Source organism: Lissotriton vulgaris, chromosome 6, assembly GCF_964263255.1.
Source record: "Lissotriton vulgaris chromosome 6, aLisVul1.2, whole genome shotgun sequence".
NCBI lineage: Eukaryota > Metazoa > Chordata > Amphibia > Caudata > Salamandridae > Lissotriton > Lissotriton vulgaris.
In genome coordinates this window covers 83,602,348-83,619,666 of record NC_141694.1, presented here as the reverse complement: position 1 = coordinate 83,619,666, position 17,319 = coordinate 83,602,348, and the positions used below count along the sequence as shown (strand labels likewise).

Genomic DNA, 17,319 nt, shown 5'->3' with positions numbered 1-17,319 from the left:
GTACCATAGTTTAGGCGGAGCGTTTCTTCCCTGTCACGAGATATTCGAATACCCAGGTATTTAAGGTCCGAGGCGCTCCATTCCAGGGGAAAGTCCAGGAGTAATTGCGCCACAGCCGGTGTTGGAGGAAAGAATTGAGATTTACTCCAATCTATATTTATGCCAGATAGCTGCCCAAACACCAAAAATTCCCACAGCAAGGGCTTAAGATTCTGACGGGGGTCTTATATATAAAGTAATATCGTCAGCGTATAGAGAGATCAGTACCTGATGCTGAAAGCAATGGAACGCCTTCTCACGGTGATGTTGCCGCAATCTGGCTGCTAGGGGCTCAACCACTGTGGCAAAAAGGAGCAGGAATAGCGGGCATCCTTGCCGGGTGCCTCGCGAAATGGGGATAGCTGTCGATAAATGCCCATTTATTAGCACTTTAGCCGTGGTTGGCTGTATAGCAACCGCACCCAGGAGATGTACAGAGGGAAATCCCATCCTTTGGAGGATCTTAAATAACCCCACTCGACGGAGTCAAATGCCTTAGAGACATCCAGGAAGACAGCTGCCAGTTCGAACTCAGGGGCAACTGTCTATATCAACGAGAAAAGGGTTCACAAGTTTGTGGACGTGACCCTCCCAGGAACAAACCCAGACTGGTCAGGGAGAATAATGACATTTATTTATTTATTATTTATTTATTATAAAGTTTTGTATAGCGCGAACAAGACCCGTGGGTATCAGAGCGCTTAACATGAGAGAGGAAAAGGGTTAACATATATATAAACAGTTAGCGAGCAGCCGCTGTGAGGTAGATGATATATATATTCGTAACACCTGTGAACGTTAGTGTACATAAATATGCTATGACAAAATTAATAACAAAAGCATGTATATATAACAAATATGAGGTAGCTCGGTATAAGTTCATGAAAGATGCTGTTCTCCTGTTCACTCAAAATAACCATTACTAGAGGCCTTTAGGTTGATCTCATATCATAGAATACGTATTCCATTATAGTATTGCCTATGTCTCCCTTTCTAATGGCGTACATGATCTGTACTAGGCGGTAGTATATCAGAACCATGAACAGTGTTCTAAGTAATGTATCTATTCATCAGCAGGCTCTTCACTTCCCGCTTGAATGTTACCAGATTCTGGATCTTCCTGATGTTTGGAGGGAGTGAGTTCCAAATTCTGGGGGCAGCTCCTGAGAACGCTCTGTCATAGGTTTTTTTTTTTCGGAAGAAGGCTGGCCGTAGTAGCAACTCCTCAGCACTCCTAGCTGGTCTGTTGCCACCGGACAACTGAATTTTCTTGACTAGATATCTTGGGGTGTTGTCGTGTAATGCTTTGTGTGTGATGCATGCTATCTTCATTTGGATTCTTGCTTCATACGGTAGCCAGTTTAATACTTTCAGGTGCGGGGATATATGATCATATTTCCTGGTTCCGGTGATAAGTCTTGCCGCAGCGTTAAGGCATGCTTTCAGTGGTGCTGTGGACGTTTTTGGTAATCCAGCCAAGGTGGTGCAACCATATTCAATCCTCGAGATAACTAAGGATTGGATTGCCACTTTGAGGTCAGACTCTGTGATGTATGGTTTCAATTTTCTTAAGTAGTTCAAGTGAAAGCGGGCACTTTTCGCCATTGAGTTAATGTGGGCTTTCATGTCTAGATTCTCGTCTAGGGTGATTCCTAGAGATTTAGCTGAGTTGACAAGGGTTGGGGTGCAGTTTAGCGCAGCCACGACTTTCGTCCAATCCTTTATTTCTGTATGGCTCCTTGGAGGAGAAATTAGTAGGAACTCTGTTTTATGTGCATTCAGCTTCAGGTGGTTTGTGGTTAACCATTGAAGTGCCATTTTTAGTGTCTCATTCATTAATTCCATATCTTTTAGGGATGCGATCTTTAAGTATATTTGCGTGTCGTCAGCATACATGTGATAAGATATTTGAGATTTTTGGAGAATTTCTGTGAGTGGTTCGACGTATAGGTTAAACAGATCTGGGGATAATGTCGATCCTTGAGGGACTCCAATTGAGATAGGGCACGGAAGTGAGGTTGATTGGTTAACCAGGAAGCGCTGCGTTCTGTTCTGTAAAAAGGACTCGAACCATTTCAGCACAATTCCCGATAATCCCATCCTGTCCCGTAGCCTGGCCAGTAATGCCTCATGATTTACCGTATCAAATGCCGATGACAGGTCTAGGAGAATCAGTAAGCATGCTTGATTTTGGTCAAGGGCCTGTAGCGCGTCAATAATATGGAGAATCGCTGTTTCCGTGCTGTGCCCTGCCCTGAATCCTGATTGACATTCGTCTAGCAAGGAGAATTTGGTGATGTGTTGGCTCAGTTGGTTCTGCACACATTTCTCAATCAGCTTGGCCAGTAAAGGGATGTTGGTCACTGGACGAAAGTTATTTGGATCTGATGCATCCGCTGTGGGTTTTTTGATTATGGGAACGACTTGACCTGTTTTTAGGCAGTCGGGAAGGATCCCTTGTGAAAGTGACGCATTTATTATTTCGGTCCATATTGGAGTCAGGATGTGATTCATTTATTTTACGCATTTTGCAGGCAGAGGGTCTTGGTAGTGGTTATTAGGTTTGATTCCTGCGAGCGTCTTAGCAATCGTGTGTTGATCATATAGTTTGAATGTTTCCCAACTCGCCTTGTTTTTTGCGATGGTGCAATCCGTTGTGCAATCCGTTGAAGAGTCAGCATCGATAGTACACCGAGGTTCATTGGGAAGGTTCAACACCGAGTTTCTAAGCTTTACTTCCAGTGTTTTGGCCTTTTCCGTGAAAAATGTGGAAAATTCATCACAGTTTAGAGGTGTTTTTGAATTTTCTAGCGCTGATTTGGCTAGTTTGTTTGATTGCTCCTTTAGGATTTCAAATAGTTTTCGTGGTCTGTTTTTGGCATTATCCAGTTCTGCTCTTATAAATTCCTTTTTTGAGTTGATGATCTTTTTATTATATTGGTTCCTTATTTTTCTGAGGGCTTCCAGTTCAGGAGATGATGGGTGTTGCCTCCATTTTCTTTCGGCCATTCTCAATTTGCGTCTATCTTCGTTTAGTGCTTCGTTAAACCATGGGTTTTTGGTCTTCTCTGAGATTCTTTTCAATTTTAATGGCATGGTGTTATTAACGATATTTTCAACAGCTGCTATGTAGTGATCCGTCAGCTCGTTAACTTTTTCCAGGTTGTTGGGTGGCTTTAAGTCTTTCGCAGCTTTCGACCAGTAGTTCCATATTTGCTTCTTTTGTGTCCCGGGTCCATTTTTTGGCTTTGAAAGGTTGCCTAGTCCTACCTTTTCTCATTGTGGGTATCATGAATGTTATGGCATGATGATCAGACCAGTCACATGGTGTTATGGAGTGGATTGTTACAGCATTGTTTCTTGAGATAATCCAGTCTAACGTCGCTCCTTTAGAGTGTGTGGGTAGTGTGCACGCTTGAGTGAGGTTTAGTTCAGTGAGGAAGCCTTTAAGCATGTTGACCAGTTTGTCATTGCAGTTCTCCCAGTGAAGGTTGAAGTCGCCTAGGAATATGTTATTGGCAGCATTGTTAGAGTTGGCTGTTATGATCTCCATTAACTCTACTATAAACTTTTCGTTATCTCCTGGTGGGTGGTAAAATGTAAGCAGGTTGCATTGTTGAATGTTGGTTGATCTTATGTTAAGACCAAGATACTCACAGGATTCTAGCGGGTCGGCCTGAATTTGTTTAACCTCTATGTCAGATCGATGAATACAGGCTATCCCTCCCCCTAGCTTTATGGGTCTATCAAGTCTCAAAATGTTGAATTGCGGTGGTACTAACAGATCTATGGTTGGGGATGAAGATTCCGTAAGCCATGTTTCTGTAAGGATTGCCAGGTCAATGTCCTTGTTGAGGATGAGGTCCGCTTTGTCCGATGCATGTTTGGTTGCTGATCGACAGTTGAGTAGTAGACAGGTCAGATGTTTTTCTTTTGTACTAGTGTTCGCATTTTCGGCTTCGTTTGGAGTTAGCTGTATATGCTGTAAGTTGTGGGGGTTGGATGTTCTATTGTTTTTTCTCGATGTTCTGTTAGCGTCTGGTGGTAATGTTTTGATTCTCTCCCCTTCGTTGTGGTCCGATAGATCATATGTTCGGATTAAGGCCAGCGTTTCCTCTTTAGATAATGATTTAGTCCTGTTTCGTCTGTTGTCTCTCTGTTTTAAACGCATGTCCGCCTCGTTACTCTCTCTATGTGAAGAATGTACAAGGTTTTGGATATCCGTGACTTTAGAATGAATGTTCACCGTCATCTCTTCAATTTTTTCTATCGCCTGTACGGTATTAATAGTGGCTTTTGCTAGCTTGCTCACTAGTTTCTGAAGCTTATTAAAGTCCTTCTTGTTCTGATGAGATTTCTTAAGGGCGGCCGATCTGTACATCCGCTCTACTCTTCTCCTTTTTGGCTCGGTTCTTAGTTGCGCTGCCATTTCCTTTATCTCCTCTTTTTGATTGTCGGTTCCAAATCTATTAGGTGTGTCGTTGGTGCTGGATATGTTCAGAGTTACTAGGAGCATGTTTGTGGGTGAAGGTCTGCATGTCGCTGGTGTTGTACTAGCGAGCGGTACCGGGAGGTTGATGGAGTTAGATAAATCCTGTGTTGTTGGAAGTTCGTTTGTTGGTGGAGGTGTGAACGACGTTGGAATTGTGCTGGAGAGGGTGTGGGATGTAGGAAGACTGGTGTCTTCTGTCTCAACCAATTCCTGGTTGTTAGGTGGTACTGCCCTCAGTGCCAGTGTATGCTCTACGTGAGGGGCCTCGTGGTTCAGGAGTAGGGACGACTCTTTTCTTTGGCGCTGGTAGTGTTCTTTGTTTGTCTGATAGGTAGACCTCTCAGTTCTTACAGTCGTGTTCTCCGGTACTGGCATTACTAGACCAGTTGTCTCTACCTGGTTAGGGTTTTGAGCATGATGGTTCCTGGTTCTATTTGCGCCTCTGATGGTGACATCGTGAATATCTAGAGTGTCTACTGGTGGGATTAGGAGACGTAGATTACTCGGGTCGTCCATTGAGTCTTTTACCGATTGGAAAGTCTTGGCAAATCTCTCTAGATCTCGATTTGCTGCTTGTATCAGCACCATTCCAGATTTATATATCGTGATGCTAAGTTCGGCTCTGCATCTTTCTGACAGTGAGGTTGACATTTTTAATCCATGAGGGATGTTTTTCGTGGTTTTTATGGTAAGCATCCTAGTGAAGGCATTGCGCCATTTAGCTGTTCTGTATGTGTAGAATATGAGGTCATTAATTTTCGTACCATTAGTTACATTGAAGTATAGGTCTGCAAATAGTATGTCCGGGTTTTTTCTCAGGGAGTCATGTTTAAACTTCTTAGCTGCATTTTTAGATAAATTATGGGGGTATTTTATACTCTGGACACTTAAGCCAGCAGCGTTGCCAATACCTTCGCCAGGATTTTAGTATCACAATTAATAAGCGATAATGGCCTGTAGGAATCGCATTGTTGCAGAGGTTTACCAGGTTTAAGCAAGGATGTGATGACCACCTCCCGCATCGTGGTAGGAAGAACCCCATCAGCCAGCGCCTCCTCAAATCACCTCACGCAGGACTTGTGCTAGAACATCTATATAACATTTATAAAACTTGACTGGCAGTCCATCGAGTCCACTTGCCTTTTCATTGTGCAGCGACATTATAGCATCCCGTATTTCATCAAGTTCAAAAGGAGCGCTAAGGAATTTCCTCTGGGCATTGCTCAACCAACACAGCCCATCATCCCCCCAAAAACCCTCAAGGCTCACTTCCCCATTCCTCTGGGTAGTGTACAACTTTTGGTAGTGTGAGGTGAAAACCTCCATAATGCCTGCTGTATCCTGACATAGGTCTCCTTCTGGTGTCTCTATTTCCAGTTTATTATTGCTAAAGCGTGGGGTGCTCGTTAACTCAGCCAATGCCTTGCCTGGGCGTTCCCCCTCCCCATATCGGCGCGCCTTCCAATATTTCCCCTTAAAGCTGGCCTCCCTTGCAGCCTCCTCTTCATAGGCTGACATCTTAGATCGAAACTCCTCCTGTATCCTCCCCTTTTCTCCCCTGTGCAAACGCTCTTCCAATCTTTTCAGATCTTTCTCTATCTGTGCTAATGTACGTTGAATGTCTTTCAGTACCCCATGACTTTTAGAAATGTTTGATGACTTTAAAGGCCTCCCAAATTACTGCTACACTGTCTACTGAACCTTTGTTATGGAGAAGTAAGTCTCGTATTTCCTCCTCCAGTTCTGTTCTGAATACTAAGTCCAAGAGTGCAGTTGGTTGAAGACGCCATGTTGGTTTGGGCTTCTATATCCAGGAATCTCAAGTGTAAGTTTGACTGGACAATGATCGGAGTACGTCCTAGCGAGATGTCTGACCTCCCTCACCCCTGTAGTCAATCCCATGGATAACAGAAAATAGTCCAGTCTCGCCCACGCCCTTATGTGCGATGTATAATGTGTCCCTTCCCTGCGCGTTGGGTGCAGTTGTCGCCAGCCGTCCACCTTCCACCACTATACCAGCCATCGCTTCACAGGCCCTAGCGTTGTACTGCGTCGTGGCACCTGCCCTATCCTGCTCTGGGACCAATGCAACATTAAAATCCCCCGCCCACAGAATGTGTCGATCCAATATCTACTATCTTCCCCCACATCGTCTTGAAGAAGTCGGGTGTATCTACGTTAGGTGCATAGCAATTGGCAATTGTAACAGAGTCCCTTCCCAACCGCCCCCATACAATCACATATTGCCCTTGTGGATCAGTCAGTGTACCCGCATGTGCGAACGGGTCCCAGGTTTTAATTAAGACAGCCGCCCCCTGAGTGTATGAAGAGTATGAAGAAAAAGCCCTGAAACCTGCCCATTTAGCAGCAAAGGTATTACATGAGTGCGGATTGAAGTGTCTCCTGTAAAAGCGCTATCTGCACTTGCTGCCGATCAAGGTAGGCCAAAACTTGCCTACACTTCCTGGCGTCATTAAGCCCCCTTACATTCCAGGATAAGACCCGTAAGTCTACATCATTGCCCCTCCCAGACATTTCGCCCATCACATCCAAAATATAACCTCTTCATTTCTAGATACTTCCAATTTTCAACAAATGTCCAGTCTCCAGTCACTAGTACAATATTGTGAACAATGCCATTGATGCCGCAAGCTTCCCTGAATCCACCTCCCCCTCCCACTGAAGCATCCCAATCATTCCAGGCTCTTGTGAGCTCCCCCCCCCCCCTCCTCCTATCCCCCCCCCCTTCCCACACAAACAAAGAACAAAACCTCCCCCCTGTACCCAACTCCATTTTAGAATATTCAGTCGAATAAATCTCTCTTCTCCCTACTCGGGTCAAAGGAGGACCAAATACCCATAACAGTAGAACAAAAATGGGGTATGCCCTAATGGGTAGCATCTCTAGGTGGCACAGTAACCCCTCAAACCAGACCCCTCGGTTTGTTGACCACATATGCCTTGTAGGGGCTAGTCCGAGGGTGACCGGCAGGTCCAGTCTCCATCCTACCTTCCGCAAATGAAGTCTATCAGCCGGAGCCTAACACAGGAGCCCCCCAGGGATAGAAAAACAATTGTTCTCTCTTCAACCAACTTCTCACCTGAGCTAGCGCTGTTTGTAGCAGTCTGTCTCAGCATCTCCTTCAGTCCCCCTCCGGAGATATCGATTCGTAGGAGTCATCCTGATCTCGTTGCAGACGATCTTTCTTCTTGAGGTGCTTCAGATACTCCTCCACTTGTTGCGGGTTTACAAATAAGTGCTGTTTCCCTTTATGTGTAATACGTAGTCGAGCAGGATATGTAGAGTGTAGTCTTATCTGAGCCTTCCTGAGATTTTGCTTCACTCCCAGAAACTTTCGGCACTCCTCCTGCACCTGAGCAGTGAAATCCGGATAAATGGTAAATATCGGGCCATCATAAGTCAGTTGTTGTTTTTCTCGGGCAATCCGCAAGGCCACATCCCTGTCCCGATAATTCAGGAGGCGGGATATTAAAGGCCTGGGAGGGCCACCCGGAGGGGGATGCTGCCCCAACGACCTATGGGCCCTCTCCACCACATAGCCAAACTTCCCATTGTCCTTAATAAACTTAATTGCCTCTTGAGGGTTAGTAAAGATGTGCTCTTTACTTTTACTTTCAACATTGCAGTGTGCTGTATCTATCTAAGTCCTACCCTATTCGCTGGAGCCTATATTTCACTGTAATGCAAGCCTTCTTGACAGCTATCTTGAAATTAGAAAAATTGGAGATAGGCATACCATCATAATGCAGAACTTTTTTCCCTGGTCATGCACAATGTTTTTGAAATATTAAAATGTATTATCTCTACTTTATTGGTATCTTCAGGATGTTGTATAAAAAGCAGCTATACTTGTGGATTGAGATACAATGCTTATTTTATCTTCCAAGGCAGAGGTACTTTGGAATAGATTACAACCTAACTGTTGGAGTGCAGACGTCATAATTCAGATTAGTTCATCTTTGCATGGATAAGAACAGCTATGAATATTCTATCTTGATGACATCTTAGCTTTCTTGGCAAATTCATAGTGTATTTGATATCTTTTCTTTTTTATTCCAGCATGAAAACATTGTGAGCAGCTCTACATCCTTGACTTCTGCACCTCCTCCTGCAACTTCTCCTGTCACATCTACTTCATCCCCACAAACTAGCAACAATTCCTTCTCATCTCAGGTTGAAACTTTACTCAAAATCTTTAACAAGGCTGCAAATAGTGACACAACGGGGAAACAAACTCAAGATGGATTATATGATCACAGTCCTTTCTCCACAGATGGCATCAAAGATCAGAGGGAGTCTGAGGCAAAAGAACAGAGCACATCCTTTAGTGCTGACTTTCTCTTTCCCCACGAGAAAGCCAGTCAGGATGACGGATTCTCAAGTATTTTGGATATGGCAACACGTCATTCCAAGGTACCACAAAGCAAGCAACAAATTCTTGAAAGAATTGAAGATGAGGAGAAATTCCTTTATGGCGATGATGATGGTAAACCTAGCTCGTCATTATATAAGAAAGACCCACCAAGTCATTTGGACGAATCTGCAAACAAACCCCCTGCACCGCAGGGATCTGACGCTCCTCCAGAAAAACCAGACAAAGAACTTTCAGCGATCCATGATTTGCTCAAGACAATTGGACTTGATATGGATGTCGGTGAAGTTGGCCAGCTGACTGCTCGCACACAGGAGCGACTGTATGGCAAAAAGCCAGTTTCTCATTCTCCAGATCGCCGCATCTCTGATCCTAGAAAACCAGACTCCTGGGAGCTGCGCCGAAGTAGGAGTGATACTCGGTCTCCAGAATCTCCAGTGATAGCTGCCCAGGCATCTGACAAAGATCTTCAGCCAGTATCTAAGGCACAGATAAAAGATGCAACAGTTGGGCAAGAAACTCTTGTTTCTAATAGAGCCCCAAATACTGTAGTTACTCAGACCATAACAGCCCCCATCCCAACCCCCCCACCTGACACTACCAAAGGACAGAAGCCATTGAACAGTGGTCCAGCACCTGCAACAGTGCAGCAGAATGGACAGAACACATCCCCTGGTTGGCAAAGGACCCAGCCTTCCCAGATTTCCACTCAGATAAAATCCAGCAGTCAGATTTCACCTAAGCACCCACCTAACAAAGGAGGCAACTGTTCACAGCGTCATTCCAATTTAATTTCAGTGCCAACCACTATTGAGAGTAATGACAACTCTAATCTTGAAGTGACTCCAATAGCTGAGCCCCCACAGCCCTTAAGCAAAGATGCAATAGCTGAAAACCCAACAGACTTGCAACAATTGAAGTTTGACGTAAAGGAACCATCTACTACAGTCCAGGAGCCTCAGAAAGAGAAGGTGAGCCCACTTTGTGTTTGTATTTAAAGATTAATGGCATATATCAGATGTGCTTGGAGGTTATGGAAAGGCTGACCTCTTGAATCTTATGCATTGAATAACTTTAAAATGTGCTTTCTTTTTACATCCTGGCCTCTAATGCTCTACTTTGTATTTTGTGTATATATACATATATATATCATGCAGCATTTGTAGCCGTGAAAAAGCATGTTTAAATAATTTCCCTGCCACTAACACAATACAATGTTCTGATCTGATGGTAGATGTGTTGGCATATTGTTATTTTTTCAAGCGTTGGCCAAGACCTTTTGTTTTTAATAAAATGTCATATACAATACAAGCCTATAGGGACGGTTAGTCGATCCTGTTAATCATTGGTTCTGCTGCCTGTAGTATCATTCTTATTTTGCTTCCACGAACCCCAGCATAGGGTAAGCACAGGGTAAGCTCACTTCAGCAGTTGGCTTTCCTGACTGCTCTTACCCAATGTGATCATCCGCACAATAATTAGTCCATTTCATCACCATGGATTAGTGCACGTATGCGTATACATAACATTTTTGGAAAACACACCATAGCTTCTGACTTTACTAGTATCTGTGTTTTTTTCTTTTTTAGTAGAAATAATTGGTATTTTCTGCAAGACCAGTCGTTGTGTTGGAAATATTGCTTTTATCTGGCTAATGAACCACCGAATAAAATTGGGTTGTTATAAGGTTCCTATTCGGGTTGCCTTTTTTTGACCGTTGATAAGTATCAGACAGAGTTTGTTGAAAGAAGGGAAGTTCAGCTCATATCTAAGGAGATTGATTGATCGATTGTTTGCCTGCCCCCTTATTTTTTCAACACTTAGCTTGAAGTCTTTTCAGCTTGTTTTGTGCCGTTTTGTGTTTGTAACCAGATCATTCTTCGATGCATTCACTGAATGCTGATCAGTGGAAGCAGACTTTAAGGCCCTAGTCTACAGGAGAATGTCTTAAGCTATTAAAGCAAATGAGAAGTTTGTTTTTTAAGTTTGTTTCTCTGAAATTAACCTCTAAAGGGTTTTTAGTTCCAGCCTTAATTTTTACTATCTTTAGCCACCGAAATTGTCTTGCCTTATATGTAAGGAAGCTGCCTTGTGTTGGCTGCCATAAGGAGCTTCTGGCTCAACTATGGAAACGCAGTGCATGTTGACAAAACTAAAGCTTCTTTAGCTAATCTACAAGGAATAAAAAATACTGCACCACAATATCACTAGAGCCAGCAAATTCAGTGTTGCCCAACCCCCAATAATTGAAGAACATGGTCTACCTTTTCTGGCTATGATCTTTTAAATCTCTTCATGATCTCCTTTAGATTTCTCTTTAAGATCGCTTCAGGCATTCTGCACAAACCGCTTTTACAAACATCTGAAGCTGTATTCCCTCTCCTGACCTCTGTGCTCCTTAATCATCGCGCGTTTTAACAACCTAATGATCAGTGCAAGATTTTTCTCACTTTGTCCTCCAACCTCAAATTCTATGCTCGAGTATGCATAATCTATTCTGCACCTCTGTAAAGCAACTCAAGACCTAGCCTTTTACTAGTGCTCAATGCATCATAGGTTCTTTTTCTCTTACATGTCTTGCAGGTTCTTTTTTTGTGACAAGTCATCTGATTTTAAAACTGCTTTAGAAAATCCATTCAGCATAACAAAAATGTGTGCCCCGCATCTGACTTTCATACTGCTCTCGTCCTCCTTGTTTACTTGTGGTACTTACCCACCCTGATTTTGAATTCATCTGAAAATGACCATAACCCGGTAGCTCTATTAAGTGGATTTCGAAAGCAAGGCTCATCTTTCCCATTCATATTTGTTTTGTGGTTAGTAGTGTCTTCCATTGGCCAGTGGGAGATCTTGTCCTTTTGCCGTTTTATCTTCTATTGGCCTTTTTTTATCCCTCTGTTGCCTAATGGTATCCACACACTTTCTTTGGCTTGAACTGTGCAAATTCCCATTTAATAGCCCAAACCTTTAGACACATTCCAGACAATCCCAGTGGTGATAAGTGCCAAATAAACAGCAATAATGCATTCTCCCCAGAGATCTTCCTAAATGATGGAGGTAGGTATTTTAGTCATTGGTGATGTTTCATATCAACTCATTCTCATGGGGATATATGGATGCCTCTCATGTAGTGTAATAATGCTTCTGGTACTGATCAGTGCCATGATATAAAAAAATGAGTCTTGCAGGCTACCTGAATGAACCTCTAAGCTTTCACTGCATTTGATCATGGACCATTCTTCTTGCCTTTTTGAGGGGTATTCTCCTTGGATCTTTTCTTTCCTGATCTCCATTAGACCAGGTCATTTCAACATTTATTTGGTATTCTTTTTTGTGGGCCTAGTCCTCCCCCAATAGAATATCAGATCTGCATAGTTGACCTCTGTCTTTTTGGATATATTTAAAAAAAATCCTTTTTGAAAGCTGTTTAAACTAACCCCACTTGAAGTCTCTTGGGACTAGAGAGAGTTTCTAATAAATAAATAAAAGGAGTTCGCCATTGTTTCCAGTAAAAATGCTCTTACTACTAGTTAGGTGTCCTGCCTGTGGAAGGAAAAAAGCTTGTACGTATCCTTCTAACCTCTGCATAGTATGTGTTCCTGAAGACCATCCTCCAAAAGACGAAGAAATGTTTAGACAAACCCTAAAGGACAGACACAGGATCATACTGCACAGGCTACAGGAGAGGTGTGAGAAGATAACTTCCGGACATCAGGAGAGGCAAAAAGGAGATTTGCCACCAACCTCTTCACATTGTTCATGCTCTAGAGATCACCCAAGAGGTAAATCTAAACAACGAAGGGAACCTGACAGCCATTGCCGATCAACGTGGTTATCTATGACATCAAAAACAGGTCCTGCAGCCACATCCTTGCTATTTAGGCAAGGTATTTCTCCATCATCAAGACTTTTTAAGTTGACGTAGAGACCACTGTTTTATGTTAAACACTAGACCTCCATCGACGTATAGAGCAAGAACCCACTATCTCTGCAGAGACTAACACCATCAACGTTGACCCTAAAACAGTCTCATTCAATGTCAAAACCTCCGTCCACTACTTCTTGGTCACAGAGACATACAGCAAATTGGCTCCATCATCTGAAGAGAAGACCATTGCCACACTCTTAAACTTGAAGTATTCCAGGACATTGTCACCCACAAGGGATGTTGCACTTGTGGTCAGCTTATCTGCTAATCCTTAGCCACAAAGGTGTATATGTTTTTCTCCAGTTCCACCAACTGCACCCGTTTCGTCACAGGAACCAAACTCACCAGTGGCTTCTTGGGTCTGACGAGAAAAGGGATGTACTATATATGGGACTCCTAGAAGATCTGGCAAAAGGCAGATTTAGATCTACTTAAAGACATCACAGATGTCATAGAAGATGGTCTTCGCACAGGACCTCTAAACAACATTATTGTTCATCGTCAATTGGAGATTAATGTCCAATACTGTTGGATTCTCCATCAGCTATAGTGCCTCCAGTAGATGACATGAGTACTTTTAATGAAGTTTGGTTAGGGGAGCTGCCAAACATTCATATGCCATCACCTACTACTATTAATACATGATATTCAAGACTCCATCACAAATCTTCAAGGCCTTTAGTTCCAGGCCTCATGGAATCTGTCTTGTAACTGTTTGTGGCACCAGCTTCTATGAAGTTGTCACCGAAGCCTTCCCCAGATTGCTTATCTCGGCTGCAAAGAAATCACATGGTTGTGTCTTCATCCACTGTTTCTCCTGAAAAGGGGAGGGAACACATGGATTCTGCAGGAAGGAAGATACATTACTTTACATGTATTTGTAAAGTTTCTCCTGAAAAGGGGAGTGAACACATGGATTCTGCAGGAAGGAAGATACATTACTTTACATGTATTTGTAAAGTGTACTATCAGCTCCGAAGGAATCCTGCTGCTGAGTAGATAGGTGTACCTAGCCCAGTCTATTGGAGCTTGGTTAATTGAAAAACCATGTCCTCAGCTACTTATGGTAGTCAGAAAGAGAGTAAGAGGCTGTGATGTGGAATGGAAGGCTGTCCTGTGCTTTAGGAGCGATGTAAAAAAATTACGCCTGTCCTGTGTATGTGTGCATGTAGGAGACCTGTGGAGCGGAGGTGTCTTGGTGGTTGTGGCTAGTGGAAGGAGATTCAGGTAGGTGGGTTTTAAGTTGTGTAGTGCCGTGAATGTGTTTGTAAGAAGTTAAAAATGTGCATGTGTGTGTGTATTGGGAGCCAGTGGCTGTGGTACAGCAATGACAACTATGACATTGCTGTCATAGTTGTCATGACATTACTATGACATGCTCAACCCCATCTTCTCTGCAAGCAGCAACATCTCATTGAGCCACACCTCCAAGCTACACTGGACCGACCACCACTGCGTCCACATCTCCTTCACCAAACCCACCTTATGCCACCGCGATCCTCGCGGGAACAAAGTCACTGAAGATTAGCTCACCACCTCCCTCAGCAAGACCCCCACCACAGACATTTACAGAGTCAAGTCAAGTCAAAAAGATTTATATAGCGCGCTACATACCCATAGGGTCTCAAGGCGCTTGAGGAGGGGTGGGGAATTATTTGTCGAATATCCAGGTTTTAAGTTGCTTTCTGAATGCTAGGTGGTTCTGAGTATGGCGAAGGTGAGTAGGAAGGGAGTTCCAAGTTTTAGCTGCCAGGTAGGAGAAGGATCTGCCTCCCATGGTGGTTTTGTTGATGCGAGGTACAGTGGCAAGAGCTTGGTTGGAGGATCGTAGCTGACGGGGGGGGGGGTGTGTAGAAGGACAGTCGTGTGTTGAGGCATTCAGGTCCAAGTTCGTAAAGTGCTTTGTGTGCGTGGGTTAGGAGGCGGAAAGTAATCCTCTTATTTACGGGGAGCCAGTGGAGGGTTTTCAGATGACCAGAGATGTGTTCTTTACGCGGGATGTCTAGTATGAGCCTGGCTGAAGCGTTCTGGATGCGTTGAAATTTTTTCTGGAGTTTTGCGGTGGTACCGGCGTAGAGGGTGTTTCCGTAGTCCAGGCGGCTAGTGACCAGTGCGTGGGTGACCGTTTTACGACTTTCGGTGGGGATCCAGCGAAATGTTTTTTTGAGCATGCGAAGAATGTTGAAACAAGATGATGAAACGGCGTTGACTTGTCTGGTCATCGAGAGTGAGGAGTCCAGGATGACGCCCAGGTTCCGTGCGTGGTCTGTCGGGATGGGTGCCTTTCCAAGGGCCTCTGGCCACCAAGAGTCATCCCAGGCGGAGGGAGAGGTGCCTAAGATGAGGACTTCTGTTTTGTCGGAGTTCAGTTTCAGACGGCTATGCTTCATCCACTCGGCTACTTCTTTCATTCCTTCGTGTAAGTTGGTTTTGGCGGTGTTAGGGTCATTGGTGAGTGAGAGGATCAGTTGAGTGTCGTCAGCGTAGGAGATGATGTTGAGGTTGTGTTGGCGAGCGATGGTCGCAAGGGGGCTCATGTATACGTTGAAGAGGGTGGGGCTGAGAGAAGATCATTGTGGTACGCCACAAATGACTTCAGTGGCATCTGACTTGAATGGTGGGAGGCGGACTCTCTGGGTTCTTCCGGTGAGGAACGAAGTGATCCATTCCAGTGCTTTTCCTTGGATTCTGACGTTTCTGAGGCGTTGTAGGAGGGTGCTATGACAGACTGTGTCGAAGGCTGCGGAGAGGTCAAGGAGGATGAGGGCGACTGTGTCTCCGTTGTCCAATAGAGATCGAATGTCGTCAGTTGCAGCAATGAGCGCGGTCTCAGTGCTGTGTTTGGCTCGGAAGCCGGACTGTGAGGAGTCGAGGGATTTGTTGGTTTCGAGGAAGGCGGCGAGTTGATTGTTGACAGCTTTCTCGATGACTTTGGCAGGGAATGGAAGAAGTGAGATAGGGCGGTAGTTTTTGAGTTCGGTGGGGTCAGCTGTGGGTTTCTTCAGGAGGGCGCTGAGTTCGGCATGTTTCCAGCTTTCCAGGAAGGTTGCGGAGTTGAAGGAGCAGTTGATGACGTCTCGGAGGTGCGGTGCTATAATGGAGTCTGCTTTGTTAAAGATGTGGTGAGGGCATGGGTCTGTGGGGGATCCTGAGTGGATAGAGTTCATCAGACGGATGGTGTCCTCAGTGGAGATTGGCTTCCAGTCGTCGAGGATGTTCCGGGGGGGTGGGGGTCCTGCAGGGGGTTGGGTGGGTTGGTCTTCGGGTTGGAGCGTGCAACCTCCACAGCTGGATCTCCGACAGTGCCATCATACTGGCCCCTTCAAGAAACCCTCAGGCAAACAGCCCTCCAAGAAGTCCAGCTGATTCTCCCTCCAAGAGTCCAGACACATCTGCAGACCGCTCGAGAAAAGATAGAGCAGCAAGATCAAGACGAACTACACAGCCTTCAAATCCGCAGTCACCATACACCGCTGCCTCATCAGAACAACAAAGACGACAGCCATCAAGGAACACAACATTGCCAGTGCACACAACAGCAAAGTACTCTTCGCCATAGTCCGAGAATTCGCCAAACCCAGCACAGAGAAAGACATCCCCCATACCAAGACCTCTGTGACAACCTTACCAACTTCTTCCACCGCAAGATCAAGGTGATCTGCAACAGCTTTGCAACCCAAGAATCGCCCACCCCACCCGCAACCACTGCACCCAAAGGATCCAGCCCCCAGCAGACCTTAACCAACTGGACTACCATCACCTATGACAACATCCCTCAGGAACATGGAGAGCATATACTCCGGAGCCCCCAGATCCCTGCCCTCACCACATCTTCATCAAAGCTGGCACCTCCATCGCGCCTGAACTGTGCCGCACCATCAACTGCTCCATCGAGTCCTCAACTTTCCCGGAAGACTGGAAGCACGCAGAGATCAACCCCCTGCTGAAGAAACCTTCTGCCGACCGGACGCACCTCAAGAACTACAGACCCATGGTAGGAAATTCCCCCTTTTTGCATGGTTACTGTAGGAAATAGGATCTGTATTCATGGTTACCCCCAGTTTTTGCTGCTGTTCTGTGTTATGACTAGCCTGACTCGGATCCTGCTAATCAGGACCCCAGTCACTGTGCTTTCTCCCTAAATTTGACAGTAGTAAGTACTTTTGTATTATCCCAATTGGCTACTGGTGTACCCATGTATTATTATATGGTACTAAGGTACCCATGGCATACGTACACCAGGGGTCTCCTGGGGGCTGCAGCATGTATTATGCCACCCATGAGAGACCATTCAAACTGTGACTACAGGCCTGCCATTACAGCCTGTGCAAGTTGGTGCGAGCACCACTTAAGACCAATATAAGTTTCCTTGTACCTGAGGTCACTGCACTTATAGTTTTTAAGTCACCCCTAAGGCAGGCCTTTCAATCCTGAAGGCAGGGTGCTAGATTTTAAGTGTAAGGGCA

The 17,319-nt window shown here is 44.8% G+C and overlaps 1 protein-coding gene across 2 annotated transcripts in view; it reads left to right on the top strand.

The window, feature by feature from the left end:
* The window catches only part of LOC147706833 (uncharacterized), a 461,037-nt gene that overhangs the window by 243,747 nt on the left and 199,971 nt on the right, over positions 1-17,319 (top strand). For both annotated transcript variants that reach the window (XM_086925970.1, XM_086925971.1), the window contains one exon: positions 8,613-9,896. In XM_086925970.1, the coding sequence (XP_086782096.1) occupies positions 8,613-9,896 (1,284 nt within the window). The remainder of the gene's footprint in view (positions 1-8,612; positions 9,897-17,319) is intronic.